The following is a 19,763-nucleotide window of genomic DNA, read 5'->3' as shown; positions in this document are numbered from 1 at the left end:
AGCATGATATAAAACCAAAGAAATTGTAAAAGTCAAGAATGAAGTTATGTATAAAATTATAACTTATTATTTGGTGTTGCTTCAAAGGAAGGTATTTATTGCATGACGGTAAGGAACAGACTGATCAAAGTGAGAGAATTATTCATCCTAGGAATACGGTATTCGCTTTGTCTGCTTGGTTCAGACAGAGATATTGATTCGCTGTTTGAAAAGAAGTGTCCCATATACGTTTGTTGTTGCAGTAGTTATATGTGAAACGCCTATGCGTGCATCAACTCGAGGAACATTATAATCACTAGACGGTCACAGAAATAATATATCGGCACATACAAACACATATTAAACTAGACGATCACGAACACTAAAGACTCTTGTGTATATATATGTAAGAGAAAGGATATTGTAATTATATTGTAGACACGTTGACCGGAAGTGAGGGTCAGCTGATCAGATTGCATGCGAGTCACGTGATCAGGTTAGCTGAATCGAGATTGGGTTTTGACATAGAAGACGACGGACGGCTTAACAGTCATCTCCTCCCCTTCACTGGGGGGGGGGGTTACGTGTGTGGAAATGAGACCAAGAAATGAAACCACGCAAGCCAGAGATTCACTTTCCATCCTTCTGTGAGACATCTGGAAAACGAATGAAAGCTATAAAACATATTCCTTATCTTGGAGTAAAATGAATCTTCGTCCAAAACAGTATCCATCTCCCCTCCAAGACACGAGATGAATCCAAAAAGACCAACATCCAAGACGCAGAAGGTATGTCCAAAAATACATGTACCACACACACACAATGGCATACAAACAAATAGACAGAACAACTAGATGATCATACGACATCCCCCTTATTAGCCACTATACAACATATATATATATATAGTGGCCCCGGGATACGTTTTTTTCAGATTACGATGTGAAATACAATGTTTTCCTGGCCCCTAGTTACAGTATTTGCCATGCCTTACGGTATTATTAATAATGTTATTTGATTATATACATGTGTATTACATACTGTACTGTATTTTGTCACTAATTTTTAATATGTACTGCATAAAATTTTGCTTAGACCTCACCATACGGCAATTTCACCCCACGATCCCAACACCAGAATGGATTACTGTCATATCCGAGGGCTCTACTATATATATATATATATATATATATATATATATATATATGTATATATATATACACTAACATTATAAAGACGATCAATAGACCTTAGACCTGTTAAGACACACACACACACATTATATATCTATATATATATATATATATATATATATATATATATATATATACACCCCAGCTATATAACATCTGACATTGCATACACCTGACCAATAGGCTCTTCCCTCGGTCGACAGTTGTAACTGATGGTTAGTAATGGCAGAAATGCTCTGACCTTTTGTCATCTACTCTTAATTCTTGCTATCACACTAGCACCAACTCTAATGCTATCACCAAGGTAACAAAATTTCTGAACGACCTTAATACTTAATATAGCCACCCACAAGCTGGTTATCATCTCTCAACCAACTTGTAATTACACGGCACTTCTCAATGCTTGCAAGTACTAAAAAAAAAAAAAAAAAAAAAAAAAAAAAATTAAGTTACACCAGATTCTTAAAAGAGAATCAAGCTAAACAGGAAACTCTTCATTAGGGATTACTGACATTACAACCACTAATCAGTTTGATTTTGCTAACATTTACTATTAGATTTTCTTTTTGACTTAACAGATTCTGTTGTTAAGCGGATAAATGTTAAATTATTAACATCTGTGTTGCAGAACATGCATAGAAATCTCTGGACAAGGATTTTAAGCATCAGACTTTATACAGAACCTTGATGTACTCCTATTTTAGCGTTTAAGCTGACTCTAAATATTTAAAGAATTTTTGTACATTGCGTGAATAACCTTCATTAACCACTAGTTGGTTCATAGTTTACGAAATGCTCGCCAGACATCTTGTGGCGACATTATGATAGTAAAATGGAACAAATTGTGCAAATAAGCTAAAATCAAAATAAATTATAAAAAGATTCCATAATTATTTTTAATGGAAATCGCTTGAGACAAGGCATGAAGCTGTAAGGAGTTAAAAAGAACGAAAGCTGATTATTGCAATGACAGAATATGCCTATTGACCTTAGTTTTGTAAAGATTAAGGTTGTAGGTAGGAGGAAAACAGTAAGCAGAAACTTGCAGTCCTTAGAAAGAAGCTAATGAAATATGAAGCTGTTACATTGAGGTTGCATTGACGTATTAAAACAGTGAATTAATGGAGGTTGAGTCAAACGAGCTGGAACAAAGAAAGCAGGGAATAGATCAGAAAATTCTGATGAACACCATAATATTTGTAGAAAAAAAAACAGAGACTAGCAAGATCAGGTTTGTGAGAGAGAGGTTGCATTGATAAAGAAAGTGTGGGCCAATCAAATTACAGATATGCTTCTGCAATTTATCAAGAACCTTCAAATGGGAGATCACCAATCGAAATAGGACAACTGTTTTGTAATGAATGACTGAATGAATGCCAAACTTTGCCTCATTCTAAAATGAAAAAAAAATATAGCTAATGAAATTTATTATTTTGATTCAAAACAAAAATGAATACGGACTGTTTTGAAACTCGAATAACCGCTCTTCCGTTTCTCATTTTTTAAGATAAGTTTAATGCCAAATTGTTAAGCTAAGACATAAGCGATTAAAATGTGGTATTTTACAAACCACCAACTCAGGTAAGATGTTAAAAGATAAGAGAAATCCATATATTTTCTTTATTGTATAGCAATTTTGCACAAAGATACAATCTACAGCAAACATTGGCTATGGTGCCATAAAGTCAAGGAACACAACTCATTTTTGAAGAAACGTCCCCAAATCATTCATACAAACAATAGTTTAAAAAGTTAAAAAGTTAGAATGTATGGAAATAATTTTTTAGGGGAAGAAGGGTCTCCTGGAGCAGTTTTATCTTGAATAGTTATAAATATAACCGCAAGCAAAAATTCAATAAATACTTTTGGGTTGAGGGACGAAAGAATTGAAAAAAACTATGTCAAGCATAATTAAAGAGCCCTTTAAAGTCATTGTACCTTGGTAATCTACTGAAATCACGTTTCCTGTCAACTGTATCTTAACTGCTTACTCATATGGTATATTATCACTTTGACACACCGATTCTCATTAGATCACTAAAGTTAAGTAACATTGAACTTGGTCAGTGCCATATTGGTGAACATTTGGGAATACCAGGTGACATTTACCTGTAGAAACCAATGTTTTCAAATCTAACCTAACATGCAACTGCTTCTGAATTTGATATTACCAAGAAATTTTTTTCGTTGAAGGAGGAAGTCAGCTCAGCACCCCCGAGGGGTAATGTCACATCAGGACAGGAAGTGGGCACCCAAGTTTTGGTTGGTTGTTTTCTTTTACATCATATCAACTTATTTTAGATTATTGAATACTGAATCTGGTAACTTGGAAAATAAGTTTTTATGCTCTAGTTGTTTATATCTTCAAATATTTATTCATGATGTTTAGTTTGGTTGTTTTGTTTTTGGAATATACGAGGAAAATAGAGAAGGCTTACCGCAAAAACATGCTTGCGTCTGTCGTGCGTGCTGAGAAGGAAAAACAAAAAGATCCAAAATAACGAGCGTGGTCTTTTAATTTTTAATATCTACGGTGGCAAACAGTTCTCGAAAAATCATGCGTCACACATGATTTTGAGGTGCGCCCGGGCACCATAAAAGCCGGTTGCTGAGGGGGGGGGCGGAGTCGGCAGAAACGTTCAGACCCGTGTAGAGTGAACATGATCAAACTTTTCCAAACTTGTTTACATTGGACTTGAAGGTAAAGATATTGTAGTCTGTTAGAAAGCAATCCAGCAGAACAGTGTTCTAGGTGAGCAGTTCTAAGAAAGAGACCTTCAGATTTGTGTAGAGTGAACATCGTCGTACGACTCAGATTTTTCCGATTCAGCATAGCAACCTTTTTTTGGGTTCAGCTATCTTGGTAAAAGGCGTTATGCTTCAAGTTGTTTATATCTTCAAATATTTAAACCATTGTTTATTTTGGTTGTTTTGTAGAGAAAAATTGTTGTTTTTGTTTTTGGCTTTGCAGAACATGGTTGGCTTTTGCAAAGGGAAAGGAAAAAAAAAACAAAAAAAAACAATATCAATGTTTGAGAGATCCCTTGTGGGGAAACCCCAGCTCCTCACATTTGGGGTCCTTTTACTAGACATGTACTGTTCTTGCAGGAAGGCACACAATCCGCCCGGGCAATTCCAAAATGTCACCATGAGTCAGCGTGGGCTTGATTGAAAAGAGTTTTGTGTAAACGAGTGCAGGGAGGTGAAAAAGGTCACGCCTTCAGGCTGACAACAGTTTGGAAAATAAAATAACATTTCATTTTGAGCTTGTGTCAAATTCTACTATGCCTGTGTCTTTCTTTCTTTCTCTCTCTCTCTCTCTCTCTCTCAAGCCTTTTCTCTCTTTGAATGAAGAAACTAATAAAAATTGAATCATATTGTAGTACAGTCAAAGCTGGCACTCCGAACAACACAGATGCATAGCAGTTTTGCGCCGACCATTGGTGACACACATCGGATTGAGTTAAAAATGCTCCTTAACAGTTAATATAAAATAATTTTATTTTTATAAAAAATGCCTTAGTTTGCTATTTTTTGAAACATTCAATTTTCAGAGAAGCGGTCCATGTCATGAAGAATGCCAATGATGGAAATGCTGCCTGTAAAGATGACCAGACCCACACCAACCGACACATAACCGACACCATATCAACCCTTTTATGTAAGGAATGTGCCTATTTTTTTGATAGTGTCTAACACCCGGGGAGCTGGTTGCCGTTCCCAAGATGTAACAACAGTTTCAAGAAATGCCCACACGACAAATCCAGTAACACTCCCCGGCAAACGACCGTGGCACACAATATATTTAAGTCAGGAAGCCGTTATCTTCAGACATCTTGATCTGGTAGCAGAAGAGCTCCTTCAAGAATTTTAATCTTCTCCAGACAACCACCTTTCCAAAATAGACAAGACCATAACTCTTTGTTTAAGCTTCGTCTTCATTACAAAAACAGGGCTACTCTCTAAAAAGTTTTCTGCCAACAACAAAATTCATCAAGTTGAAAAACTACTACTTGTTTAAAACGTTCCAGTGTGGTAAAAGAATATTTTCAGTCACCTAAATTATCTTCCTTAAAGATAATCGGGTTTTAACATAAGATGGTGCTATTGTTTTGTTTTAGTACTTTCATGTTTCATGTCAGCAGAATTTAAGAAACGAGATCGTCTTTTATTACTGCCAAACTGGTGAATGTTGTTCAACCTTCTGTGCTTCTTAACACATTTCATACTACAAAGCACAATTTGCTTTGATTCTCACAGGAAGGAAGATGTCGCTTCCTGCTTCTAGCATTACCCAGATTTTTGTTGAATCAGGTTGAATCTCATGCCAGTTGATTGGTCAGGCGGTATTCAACCTTCCCTGCTCCTTAGAATACTTTTAATACTTTAACATGCTTTTGTGTATTAAGATTATTTTGTTTTTGATTGAATCAATTAACTCTCATGTGGGAAAAATAGAGAAGGTTTACCGCAAAAACGTGGTTTTGTCTGTCTGTTGTGCGGGCTGAGAAGGAAAATTAAAAAGATCCAAGATGGCAACAGTGGTCTTTTAGTGCCCTCAGTTTCGAACAGTTCTTAAAAAATCGTGTCTCACACATGATTTTGAGGTGCGCCCGGGCACCATAAAAGTAGGTTGCTGAGGGGGGGGGGAGTGGATAGAAGCGTTCAGACGTGTGTAGAGTGAATATTGGCAGACTTTTCCGAACTTGTTTACATTGGACTTGAAGGCAACGATATTGTAGTTGGTCAAGAAGCAAACCAGCAGAACAGTGTTCACTAGGTGGGCAGTTCTAAGAAAGAAGCATTCAGACCTGTGTAGAGTGAACCTCGTCGTGTGACTCAGACTTTTCTGATCCAGACAATTGCACTTAAGGGAACAACGAGGATACTAAAAAGAGCTCTCGGTTGGTTTCAATAAAAAGCAGGGCAACGTTGGCAGCTGGTTTGGTTGCCCCATACCCAGCGTTACAATCTTCAAAGGAAGAAAATTAAAAATAAACAAAATAGACAGAGATTCACCAGCCCAAATATGATAACAATACTCCACACATGCTCTGATAGTTGAATGGTCAGACATTGTTCATGTCTTTCTGCTTCTTAATATTCTATTTTTTTTAAAATTTATTTTTGTTTTTTACTTACGTTCACCCTTAACAAGGCATATTGCCACTTGGATATGCCTAAGAAAGATTAATAAGATGTTAGTTTACATTACATTTAAGCTTCTGCATATCAGTACAGTCAGAGAAACAGGTAGCAGGAAGGGAATTCCAAAGTCTAGCTGTTCAAGGGAAGTAAAATATTAGAGTAGAAAACTTTCTGGCATTTAGGGTCCTCAACAGATTTTGTTATTAATCAGGTTTGTCAGGGATATGTATGTCGAGGGGGCACAAGTGTAACGAGTTCATCAGAGAACAGTCCATTAAAATATTTGTAAAACAAGCACAGAGATGCAATGTTCCAGTGATTGGACAGAGATTGGAGCTTAGTCGACAAAGTGGGATATATTAGATTGAAACCTCTTTTTTGGACCCTATCCAAGAGGGAGAAGCTAGAGGTAGATGCACCAGCCCAGTTGTGGCAATAATACTTATGCAGTAATAGTGGCCTTGTAGAGGTACAGGATACTTTCAGGTGTGAGTAGTCTTCTAGCTCGATAGAGGGAACCCATCTTCTTTGCAGCGGCCTTTGCAATGTCCTCAATGTATTTGTTCCAGTTAATGTTGCCCGCGAATGTTAAGCCGGCGAGTTTGAAGGAAGAATTCTCAAGTAAGGTGTTATTTGTCATGGATATCGGTGGTTGGAGAGGCGTCTTGTAATTGTTAAAGAAGAGCAGCTTAGTCTTACTAGCGTTAGATGTTACCATCTTTTAACATCTTAACAGGTTTTACCTATTAGGACATTGTTGGGTGGGTGGGGTCGGGGCGAGCCAATCGACTCTCAGACAATAGTCAAGGAATCAAACGCTTTGTCGTTTCTATTTTTCTCCGGCGCGTGTTGTTACCATTGAGACCACGTCAGTAATATCACCACTGTTCGTTCACACACTTCTTTTTCGTTTTTCTAACAACTCGCACATTTTTTTGTAATGACATGAAACTTGGTATTTCTCGTTTAGAATTCAATTTCCCAATCTACCTTTACATGATCAGTCGGCGTTGCTAACATACAACAGCAAATTGTAAATAAACTTGATTGTCATGTTAATTATTCCTTTCATCTTTTTTCTTTCTCAGACAAGTTCGCTGTATTCATTGAGAAAGGAATACACACAACCTAATGGGTTCCACTTGTGCAGAGAAAAATATATTCCCAACACCGCTGCAGTTAAAAAAGATTAACTATATATATATATATATACCCATAAAGTTGAGTTTTTCTTGCTCTGATATTGATATCATAAGCCTACTTTTTCTACTTAAAAATTACTAGCAAAGAGACCCGATGTTGCTCGGGATTGAATGATGATCAACAAATATATATTTTTATTGTCATACAAATTGGTGAAAACACCTATTTTTCAATCAAATCAATTGATTGCCTGCTCTAGTTGGGGCGCCATCTTGGTGCATCAGGAAGAAGCTGTACATGCCTCCCTGTAGTGACAGCCCACATTACATTGCACTGCAGAGACCCTATTGTTTATTTTATAAAATTCTTTTTTATACATAACTAGCCTGGGTGCCCAGCATTGCCTGGCATTGCCCGGGTGTTTGAAGATGCGAGTTGAGAAAAAAAAAGTGGTAGTAGGAAAGCAGGCTCGAATATGTATCATGAAGGAGGAAAAACGTGAAAAAAAAAAAATAATAAAAACGTGACATCTTTGCTGTTGCGCCCATCGCCGCACTGGAAATGACAAATGTTTAAATTAAGGCTAGTCAATCAAAAAGAGAGGATGACTTTCGAAAATATCAGCGAAGAAACTATTATGCTTAATTCTATTTATGCACAGTTTCTACATTCTGCATAACTGTAGCAAATTTTGGATGAAAACGTTCTAGCGCATGGACATGATTTATACATAGTGATCGAGATGTATATAAACGTGACCTTGTCTGTATGTGCGCGTGAAACGTCTCTACCAAACTCCTCTTTGAATATTTGGTTTACAGACTTGAAACTTGATATACAAAGAATTTGGACATGTGGTTCAACTTCAATTGTGTTTTACCCTGTAAAAATAGCTGCTAAGAGGTCAAAATTGAAAAGAAAAACAGTTGACCTTACATGATGTTGCTCTTCAGAAACCACTCTTCTATTTCATGCATTTCCAGATGCTGTAATCATTGGTTAATAAAGAAATTGACTAAAGAGTTGAAGCTCATCTATGATTACAGCACCTTGCTATTGGGCCGCTTGACTTCTTCCTCATCACAAGTCTCAAGCCAACAATGCCTGACATTCCGTGCCGCACCCCTGACTGCAAGACCACCTGGTCAGACGACATCCCACCGAATGTCCTGCTCAGCTTAATTGATCTCCACACCTGCACAGCCTATCCGGTTGACCAAACTGCACATCCAGCTCCTGCCACCAGTGCCCCTAAAGCGGAGAGGGTGAAACGGCCAATCATCACAGCAGGTGGCACCAGCAAGGAATGGTCCTACTACGAGCTGTGCTGGACAGAGTACAAGGCTGTGACTCGGCTCATGGCACAGACATCGCACACCAACTCCTCGAATGCTGCGAAGACAGTCTTCCAAAGGACCTCACACAGACTTTTGGCACCCTGATAACCAAGGACGAAAAGACCATACTCGGGAACATCAAAAGCCTTGCAGTTCGCAAAGAGAACATCATGGTTGCTCATCTCCAACTTCAACAGACTTGCCAGGACCGTGATGAGCCTGTGAGGATGTACACCGTGATACCTTGCTGTCTCCGGCTATGTGTGTATTTGGAAGGCCAATCTGGGATTTCGCACCTATACACTCCGGAAAGTACCAACCACGCAGCACCTGGTGTGAAACTGGCATCGAGAGAGGAAGTCCTCCGCAATCGCCACATGCACATCTCTGAGCAGCTCACAGAACACACTTGTCTTCTGTCACCGCTAGTCATTGGTGACTGTGTGAGGATCCAGAACCAAACGGGACCTAACCCCAAGAAATGGGACAAAACTGGCATCGTCGCGGAGGTTTGACAATTCAACCAATACGTTGTTCGCATCGATGGCTCTGGCCGCATTACACTGCAGAACCAGAAATTCCTGCGGAAATACATATCGGTGATTGAACGCTTTCCACCCCTGAAGCTACCTGGACCAACACCTGCATCCCACAGCCCCAGCAGTGAAACTGAACAGCCACATCCAAACCAACCAACACTGCTCACTAACACACCTTCCGAGCCTCCCGAGGAAAAGGAACACCCAGCAGATATCACTGTCATATCTCCCAACCCTGACCCAGCCTTTGTTCAGCCATCCCCCGTGACTACGGAGAAACTAGCGGCTGAGCACAAACAGAAGATCCCTATGGCCCTTCGGGGTCTGATGCCACACAACGCCAACGGCCTACAGGAACACCTGGTGTCTCTGCCTGACCCAGACACCATACAGGAGCCAGTGGATGCATTACCTCTATGTCGGTCAACCCGCCTCTCGCGCCCACCTACCCAACTGAGTGTAGACTGAAACAGACTTTAAATCTCTAAATCTACTTTATGTACCAAGACATTTTTTAAGTTCTCATGCCCAGATGGACCATTCGCGTTGAGCTGAACTGATTACCTGGAAATCTTACAACACTCATACTCGTCTTTATGTATTAAAGACTGGGGGGGGGGCATACTTGATATTGCTCTTCCGAAACCACTCTTCTATCTCATGTATTTCCAGATGCTGTAATCATTGATTAATAAAGAAGATTGACTAAAGAGTTCAAGCTCATCTAGACCTTAGCAGGAGTAAGTCAAATAAAGTTGTTATCCTGCACATGTAAAAAAAAGTTTGTTTAATTTTTAACATGTTTATCCGTCTGTTGATAGCTCAAATGGTAACGGCACTGTAACACTAAATAACGACTAAGGCTGGAGTGCTAAACGTTTTGGTTTCGATACTTACTGATGCCACCCAAGTCATATTTTTCATAACTTTTGAAATCATTACTACATATTGAATACAATACAATACTTAATTGAAAATTGGCTCTATAATAATAAATACGGAATCTGCACAAATTAAAATATAACATTTGTGTGTATCTTAACGCTGGGCAACGTCGGGCAGTCTGCTAGTATCACATATTTCTTTCTTTAATCATTTTCTTATTCTTCACTTTCATTGATATTGTAAATAATATTGTTTTGATGGAATTCACTCCAGATGTGAGCAGTTAACATGAATGATGAATAATTATTGCAAAGACAGGAAATGCCTAACAACCTCGTTTTTTGAAAAGATCAAGGTTATAGATAGGAGAAAAAAGAGCCAGAAGGAAGAGAGTTACACAAGTCTACAATTCTCGGAAAGAAGTTACTGGAATAGCAAGCTGCATAACAACGAGCTATCAAAACAATGAATCAATCGAGATCACTAGACCAAAGGAGACAAACGAGCTGAAACAAAAGAAGCAGGGAATAGACATGCCATGATCATTTTTATAGAAAAGACTGAGACTAGTAACAGCACCTCTGTGAAAGAGAATGACCTCAGATGTGATAAAGTGTTTAGAACGATAAAGAGTAGTGATGTTGTTCCGATAAGTAGAAAGAGCAATTGATCTTTAAATGTATGAAATCCCAAAAACATTTGATTTGAAAGTGGCCAAAAAGTTTCAGAGTCAATTTCTCCGCAAGAGCAGCGATATGTATGAAAATCTCAGGTAGAAAAGCCTCTACAATCTCTAAAAACCTCTACAATTGAAAGGCACAAGCTAGGGTTTTAACAGGATTAAATGAAACAAGCCATTTTATAATGCAATCCACAACTGAACCCAGGTCAACTTCTAGATTAGCTGCATAATTTTGTTGTTCTTTTAATTTTTGTTGGATTCAAGTGTCTGATTTTTTTTTTTTTTTTTTTTTTTACATTCCAAACGAGTATTATTTTCCTCTCTTATTTTTTGAACCTATAAATTTTCACCTCCCTTTGTAAATAAAACTAGATCAGGGTACTGCTTGTATAGTAGTAGCACTAAAACAGCAGCAGAAACAACATCTGCTTGACTTCTAAGCTGAGCACTGACTGGAACAAATAATTTTGATTCTGAGTTACTTAACCAGAAACAATCTTTTATACAAGCCGAGGACTATTCAAACCATGTCGCAGAGTTTGACTACCGAACTTTTCTCTTGGGATACAAATCAAAACTTATTTAGTCTAAGGCTATTGACATTAGCAAGAATCTACTTGTCTCCTTCCTATGGCAAGATAAAATGACACAAGAGTATGGATTTGTAAAACCAGTACCCTAGAGGAAGAGAACTCTGACTTACAAAAATTGCAGGAGCAACCTTGCCGGTTTTCCCCTTGTAAGCACACCTCAGGTGATTAGCAATAAACTAACCCCTTTGAAAGGATGACACGGTAAGGGTGTCAAAAGGTGACATAGGGTGTCAAAGGGTGGCCCTCCTATAACTTGTAAGCAGCAGAAGCTTAAGACTTTTTTAATATGTTTTGTTTTATAACATCATTGCTGATTGGTTGTAGCAGTCAACTTCCTTTCTGGCTTGTCCAATCAAAGACCATCACTCAGTTGACCACCTGACTGAGCTTATAAAAGGTTAAACCCACTGCAATTCCCTCTCTTTCTTCCTGGCTCTTGCTTGACTATACATTCTGCTGTTGGGATGCAACTTCATCTGGGTCTTTGGCACTGGGTCGATGAGAAGACAAACAAGTCAACATGGCTACCTCTGCACACAGACTTCAATGTGGTATGCACATGAACTCTCCTTCCTCAACAAGACTAATCTGTTCCTGGCCATACATGGACTCATGCTCCAACTACTAACTTCAACACGTATTCATGAACTCTCCCTGTCAACAGGTCAGTCTAATCATTCATTAACGTCTCTACATAGAACTCTTTCCAATACTAACTCTGTTCATACAAATCTACTACTGGACATAATCAATAAAGTTATTATTAAATGTTACAATAGGACTCTTGTCTTCAATTCTACAAACTGCACATCACAACACAAAGCATACATCAGCCATAAGGGAACAAGCCATCTCAACAATGGCCTAGACTCTGGTGATATCAATAAGATGGTTCCAATATTCAAGATTATGACTCGCCATACGTGGACTGACCTGCCGATAATGGACAGATTCTCAATACCATTTCAACACCCATTTACAAATTACAAACTCAGCCTGTCCTTAAACTATTATATACTCTTCATTTTATTAATGGTCTTTGTCCTGTCTCAGGAGATAATGTGTATGCCCTGTAAGTGTGTCTGCACATGTAATCATGAAGCAAGGGTGGGGCAATCCCAAACCTCGCCTGAGTCGACACTGCCTGCTTCCATTGGCAAGGAGAAGTCCAGGACGACTGGAAACAGTGCTAAGATAAGCAGAGAGCACATACAACACCTGGTATTCCGAATGGTCACCCATTTAGTACTGACCAGGTTAAAAAAAGCCACTTAACTTCGATGCCATTCCTTACAAACAGAATATTAATTTTTACATATTATGGATTCAAGTCTTTTTCTTTGTCTAGAATCCTGAACTTTTCTGCTATTACTAACACCTTGTTTTTACTACATGTTTCATAAAGATGGCCAATAAAGTTAGCATAAATGTTAGGAAACCGTCTTTCTCCCCATGTTCCAATTAAACATATTGTACCGATACACAAGCGCCAAGTGTTCAACAAACACTGAGATAGGATACAAACTTATAACGGTGATCAACAATTGTACCCAGTCTCCCAGAAGACAGAAAGCAGGACTTACATAAAGTCAAAAGTTGATCAGTCTTTAACTTACTTAAACTTTGATGAATGAACAGATCAGGGCACTAATTAAGGATTATAGAGTTGGATGGTATTAAATCCAACTGCAACTCTTAGGATTCCAAAATATTTTGACTTGCTCTTTATTTTAAATTTCTTCAACATTGAAACAATTCGCTGATTCTTCAGGACTAAAAATCTGGTATGTACCCAGTTTGTGATCAGATCTCCCACAACTTTGCATCGGCATCTTTTCTAAGCAGTTAGGAGATGCTGAAGCGATCTAATCGGCTGCCAGAAAAGTTTCCATGAAAGTGTGAAATTAATTAAATCAAGAAAAATTCTTTAAACTAAAAATCACTTTCACTATGACGATGTGAAATCCACCCCATCTCATGTTAAGAATGGCCTTTTATTTAGAAAGCTATTCTTCACATGGAGAAGAGGGATGTCACATTTTTAATTAATCATTTGGTAATCTTCGTTTTAACATCTTTCAGGTGCTTATGTAATCTGATGTCGTTGCAAAGTTGTTGTAGATTGGGTTGTAAACTGAAGTACCAAAAGCCCGACTAGTATTATAGCATTCTTACAAATGCCTTCCACTCATTCCAGCGAAACTGGACTCCCTCTTTTTTAGTTTTCAGTTGAGATATGAGGAGAGTGCATAGCAGGGGCAGACAAATGCAATTTAAGAACTGAATAAATTTTTTTCTCTTCTTTTAAACAAAAAACCTTTTTTCCCAGTACCTCCTGTAAATAACTTGTATGATGATTTAAAATTTTGTTCTGACAATTTTCATTTATTCCAAAAAAAAAATTTCAACTCTATTAGGAAAATTAAAAATTTGGACGGAAAAAAGGTTTTGGCAAAATTCACACGCATTTCAATAATGCATGTTAATGTTTTATCAAAAAATTTTTTACAAAAACTATATTTTGTTAAAAAAAAAAGAAACAAAAAAGACTATTTTGTATTCTTATAAATTTCTTATATTTATATAAAAGACAAAAAAAAAAAAAATGCAGAATTCTGGTTTTGTTACGAAAATAAATCTTCAATTCGTTGCTTAAATTGCATTTGTCAGCCCTTGCTATGCACTCTCTCCATGTCCCAATTAAACACGTCGTACCCATACACAAGCGCGAAATGTTCAACAAACACAGAAATAGGATACGAACTTATAACGGTAATCAACTAGAATTAAATGGCAAGCTAGTCACCAAACTAACTGCTTATATCAAGCTCAAAATCTCATTAATTGGTCAGCAAAACGAATCATTGGCATAACCAGATGTAGCTTGGTTTTTATTAGGGAGTCGCCACTTATCAAGGCCCAAAGGCTACCCAAGGATAAGGGTTAATTAGCATCAAGTGAGTGGTGAGGTAACACAATAATGATCAGTAATGGTAGAAATTGGTAGAATTTGATTATTTAAAAGGGTGACTCAAGAAGAACTTGTTTATATTGGACTTGAAAATGACCATATTTCTACCTTCTTTCCAGCAGTTTAGACACAAGGTCAATTGTTGGTTTCATGAAAGGTTTTCAATCCGTGTCGTTAATCCACCAAGTTGTACCAGTTGGGAAGCAGTATCGTGTTCTACTGATGGACAGTTCCAGAAAAGAAACTTTGCTCATGGAAATTTCGTTTTTCGCAGAGAGAGAGAGAGAGAGAAAAGAAAACGAAATCGACAGTGCTAGACGAGTTGGGTTTATATTACTATATACATACATTCGAAAAAGTTGTCAAAAAACAAATATATAACAAGTAAATGTTATCAAAGACAAGCGAAGTTACTTTTCTACCTAACTGGATAATTTTTGGTGTTTTTATTTAATGTTTAACATGTTTATTCAGCTTGAAAGACATACAGTGTTTACCGATGTATTTGAAAATTTAAAATGGCGCTGAATTCTCTGCTGAACACGGTAAGTTTGCGAAAATCAGTTAAAAATAAAAAAAATATACAAAATACTGTTAAAAACCCACCGAATATATGTCAGCCTATGTCACGATAACATATATTGAGCGAGTTTCTAATAGTATTTTGTATATTTTTTATTTTAACTCATTTTTCCAAACTTACTGTGTTCAGTAGGGACTGCCAAAATTCACCACAGAATTACCCCACCCTATATGTAACACGATGTAACTTTATTATAAATTAATATTATCAGTATAACTTTTGTACCATTTAAAAGAAGGGCAATATAAACCAGTAATAATTTAAAAAAATATTTTTCATCGAACGAAAATAATGAAATTGCGAGAGTAAAATCGTGTTTACATAATTGGCGCTTTAAAATAACGTTCCCATGTAGTAGACATTCTGAACGTGAAAACATACCCGTGTTTAATCTAGCAAAAATCAACTAATGATCAGATTTTCGTGAAATTTTCCTTACTTAAGGGAAATATTTTTTAGCGCGTGCCCCCCCCCCATTTATTTTTTTCGAAATTCGACCAAAATATATTTAAATCTATCGAAATTTCTATTTATTATGAAACATAAGAGTTCAAATAAGTAAAAAAATATTTTTTAAAAGTTTAAATACACGCACTGAACAAAAATTTACCTTGAAGTTGCAATTAAAACAAATGATATAAATTTAATGTTTTTTTTTTAAATAGCGTTTTTTCGAATTAATATATACTATAATCAGTTGAACTGCCAAGAAAAAGAAACTTCGTAAACATTAATTTTTATAAGATTAAAACGATTAAAATTCCATTATTTCAAAATGTTCCGTTACAACATAGACTTTTAATTGTGTTAAAAATCTTTTTTAAATATTAAGTTTTTACATAAACATGGCTCTTGTCAGCTATTTTATTGCCAGATTAAAACAGATTTGAAAATATTATTATACAAATATTAAGCATTTTGTAGCCCCCCTCCACCTCATATTTTGTTCGTCTCTTTTTACCGAACAAAATATGGAAGCCCGTAGGTAACCAAAAGAACATTCAGTAAAACCGTATTTCATATTTAATATAGAAATGTTTATATTATTAATCATTAAACTGTGTAAATATTAAAACCTAACAAAATTATAACAAAGATTATTTATTAATTGAAGTTTGAAGAAGATAAACAAAGGTTTTAAAAATCATTAAGTCACTTCTGCTTTGTCTTAGTTCTTATAGTTAACACAAGTCTGACGTCACGGGAACATGCGCTCCGTTTTTCACATTGTTTTGGGGATACCTAGTGTTCAGCAGAGTCCGACGCCATTTTAAATTTTCCAATACATCGGTAAACCCTATGTTTTTCAAGCTGAATAAGCATGTAACATTGAATAAAAACACTAAAAACTTATCCAGATTAGATAGAAAAGTGACTTATCTTGTCCTTTGATAACATTTATTTGTTATATATTTGTTTTTTTTTGACAACTTTTTCGAATATGTGTGTACAGTAATACAAACCCGTAAATTTGTAAATATTTTACGAGGGAGCAGGAGCACCTACCATGAGAATAGTGATGGAGCAGAAAAAGGCTAGCAACTTCTCTTCTGTGAGAAAGATGTAATAGTGAGGAGAAAAAGGACATCGTTTACTAGATTTCGAAGTTGGTTTTGTACACTGTCAATAGAAATAAAAATGTGATATATATATATTTTTTTTTACATTAATCCAAACACTTACCCAAGTTCGGGTTGTCAATTAAACTTCATAAAAAGAGTTACGGAAGGAGTTAAATCAGTATGATTCAATATTAGAGACGTACATGGTCTCACACTGACAGGTTTGATAAATTCTTTTCAGGAAAGTTAACATCACAATAAGTTGGGGCAGGGGACCGTTACAAGTTTATTTCCTCTTACATTAAGCACTACATTTTCAGATTTAAAAAAAGTCCTTATCAGGACTTGTTCAATTTTTTAAATTTCTTTCCTCAAAATTCTCATCTGTGGTGGAAGAAAATGCCATAAGGCTCCTTCCAAACACTATAAATATGGCGGTCTTCAAGTCTAATGATATTAAATACTTATTGAACTGTCTTCAAATATTTAAACATATTCATTTCAAAGTTTCAAATCCTTTCATGGTGTTGTTAATCGTCCTGATCGAATCCGTTTAACTTTTATCTTCAAGTGGCATCCGGACCTTGATGAAAGGTGATTCATCATAAAAAAAAACAAAAAAAAAAACAGTTTATTTCAAGCTGACGTAAATATGATAATTGTGCTGACAGACAGTTCATATTTATGGGTACTTACACCAACATGGCCGTTGCAAGTAAAGAAAAAAATGGGTGCTTCTTCATTATTAGTGCGAAATTCAAAAAATCAAATTTCAAGTAAAAACCAATGGCATTTACTTAATTGGAATGTCGCAATAATGAACGTATCCAAAAATTATGAAAAAGGATAAAGCTAGAAAATTGAATCTTAATGAAAATAGTTTTCAAAGACAATTAGCGAAAAATAAGTTTGTTTAAAAAGCCCGTGAGTTGCAATCATAAGGAAGGTAATGATTTTTTTTGACATATTTTGTCGCCAATTGTCTTCGAAAACCTTTTGTAAAAGGACAGACGACACTAAATGCATGTGGTTTGGTTAGGGTAAAAACAATTTTAGTCCCTCAACAAATAAAGCAAGGGGATGGGGGGAGGGGGTCAAATCGTGGCCGGCTTCGCGGTCACTTCCGGGAAAGACTGAGGTACTTGCACATCTATGTTACAGCGCTGAAATAATCACACTATTTAGAAACCCATTCTTAACATGGGGAGGGTGTCTTGTAACTATTCTGCACTTTCACCTAACAATTTAATAAACAAATATCGTAAAATTTGAATTTAACTTTAAAATACTAATTGTTAAAAATAGCGCAATAACATAGATGAACAAGCACAAAGACTGGTTCTCCGGTGATGCTCGGGACTAACTAGGTGAGTACTGACATCTTGGTATTCATTCTTTACAAGTACCTACAATTGAAAACGTTACGATCTAATTTTTAGAAGGGTGTTCAATTTGTTATACTAGTTGAACTTAAAGTGATCCCTTACCCCCTGACGCCGCGCTCAAAAATTACGAAATAAAGAAGTTTTGTAAACGGTGTTATCTTTGTTAATTTAAGTAGACAAGTAATGTTAAATATGTTAATGTTGTAATTTTATACGATCACTTCTGTCTCCAATTGTGCGGTGAGTTGGCGGTGGCACTGGAAACTAACGACTACTAACCCTAGGCCCAGGTGGCAACGCCCTCCCCTTCCCATACACACACCGAAAGAATTTTTTCTTTTTTTTAGAATTTTTGGGTTTGGTTTGGTTTGGTGATTGGAGTGATTTTATAAACATACCAACTGATTAATACTGGGGGAGGGGCGTACTTCTGTAGAATACGGACAGAAATATTCTTTTTAAGCTAAATTCAAGTTTCACGACATCTTTGGTTTTTGAAAGTACATATTGGTTACAAAACGCATTCTCGTACTAAGAATAGCTTTCTAAATAACGTTATTTCGACACGGTCCATTTTCTGTATATGTACCAATTTTTTTTTTTTAACTTTAATAAAAAAAAAAATAAATAAATATAAGTTTAAATAAAATATCATCGAATGCTGAAGTTGCTGAACTGAATTTTAATTAACCTGTTTTTTTTTGTTTTTTTTTTTGCCAAATATTCTATAATTTTGTAAAATATTTTATTTATATTTTAACACAAAACATTTTGGTGCTAATGCAGAGAGTGCTGATCCACGTTATTTTTTAAATCGTATTTCCACGTTTTGCACCACCTCAAGTTTTATGGGTTTTTTTTTTTATTCAATTGTAAGGTTAAAGTACAGAATAGGCACAAAACACCCTCCCCATGTTAAGAATGGCTTTTAAAATAATAACGTTATTATTTCAGCACGGATCACTCTCTGCATGAGTACAAACATGTTAACACAAGTTTATAATGGATAGATAAAAAAAAAATTCAGATTAAACAAACAAACCTTAATCCATTTCTTAGACGGAAAGGACACATGGCAAATGTCTTTTGTTTTTGAAACGTTAAAGAAAAAAAGTGTTTGCTAACAACTTACCGGTCATATTTTTACATCCGAATAATTACATTTCATTCAAGATCGAGTGAAATATCAGGTAAAAAAAAAAATCCAACTTGTAAGGTGATAAATTTCCTGGAATATCTGAACATCAGTTAACGTCGTTTAAGAAAAAAACAAAACAAAAAACATTAATTTTTCTTGCTCGAATTAAAGTTGCGCGAATAAACGATTCAATTTGGCTTCGTTGGAATTGTTTTCTTTTCATTTAATTTCTAGGCTAACCTGTTGATATTTTTTTTTTCCGTTTTTGCTTGTGTGTGCGCACGCGCGTGTGTGCGTTTTTAATCAAAATATATTATTCCAATGTAAACAGGTTGCTGTCGCCGGGAATTTACAAGGAGTGCTGTTGTTGTACTGTACAGCTCTTTCGTCCGTTGCTATCGGAAACAAAAAAAAAAAAACTACTTTTCCTTTTGTTAGTCGTTAAACTTATAGTTTCCTTCTACATAAAAGAAAACTTACTTTTAAAATATATGTTGTTTGCTTTAAATTATTAGATTAAAAAATAAATAAAATGCTCTTTATATACCGTGAAAATACGGTAAATGGTACGTCCAAATTGTTACGAATAACAACCTCAGTGAAGTTATGTTTCCGGCTCCAAATG

General features: G+C 36.1%; 1 protein-coding gene across 1 annotated transcript in view; it reads right to left on the bottom strand.

Annotated features, from left to right (window-relative positions):
• Window positions 1-19,758, bottom strand: part of LOC145286119 (uncharacterized) — a 235,108-nt gene extending 215,350 nt beyond the window's left edge. The window contains exon 1 of the mRNA XM_080134819.1: window positions 19,133-19,758. Coding sequence (XP_079990945.1) covers window positions 19,133-19,139 — 7 coding nt within the window. The 5' untranslated portion in view covers window positions 19,140-19,758. The remainder of the gene's footprint in view (window positions 1-19,132) is intronic.
• Window positions 19,759-19,763: the final 5 nt, after the last annotated feature.

Source organism: Euprymna scolopes, chromosome 10 (genome assembly GCF_053919585.1).
Source record: "Euprymna scolopes isolate OS-2025 chromosome 10, ASM5391958v1, whole genome shotgun sequence".
Lineage (NCBI taxonomy): Eukaryota > Metazoa > Mollusca > Cephalopoda > Sepiida > Sepiolidae > Euprymna > Euprymna scolopes.
Note: the sequence above shows the minus strand (reverse complement) of the source record. Positions and strands in the feature narration are given on the sequence as shown.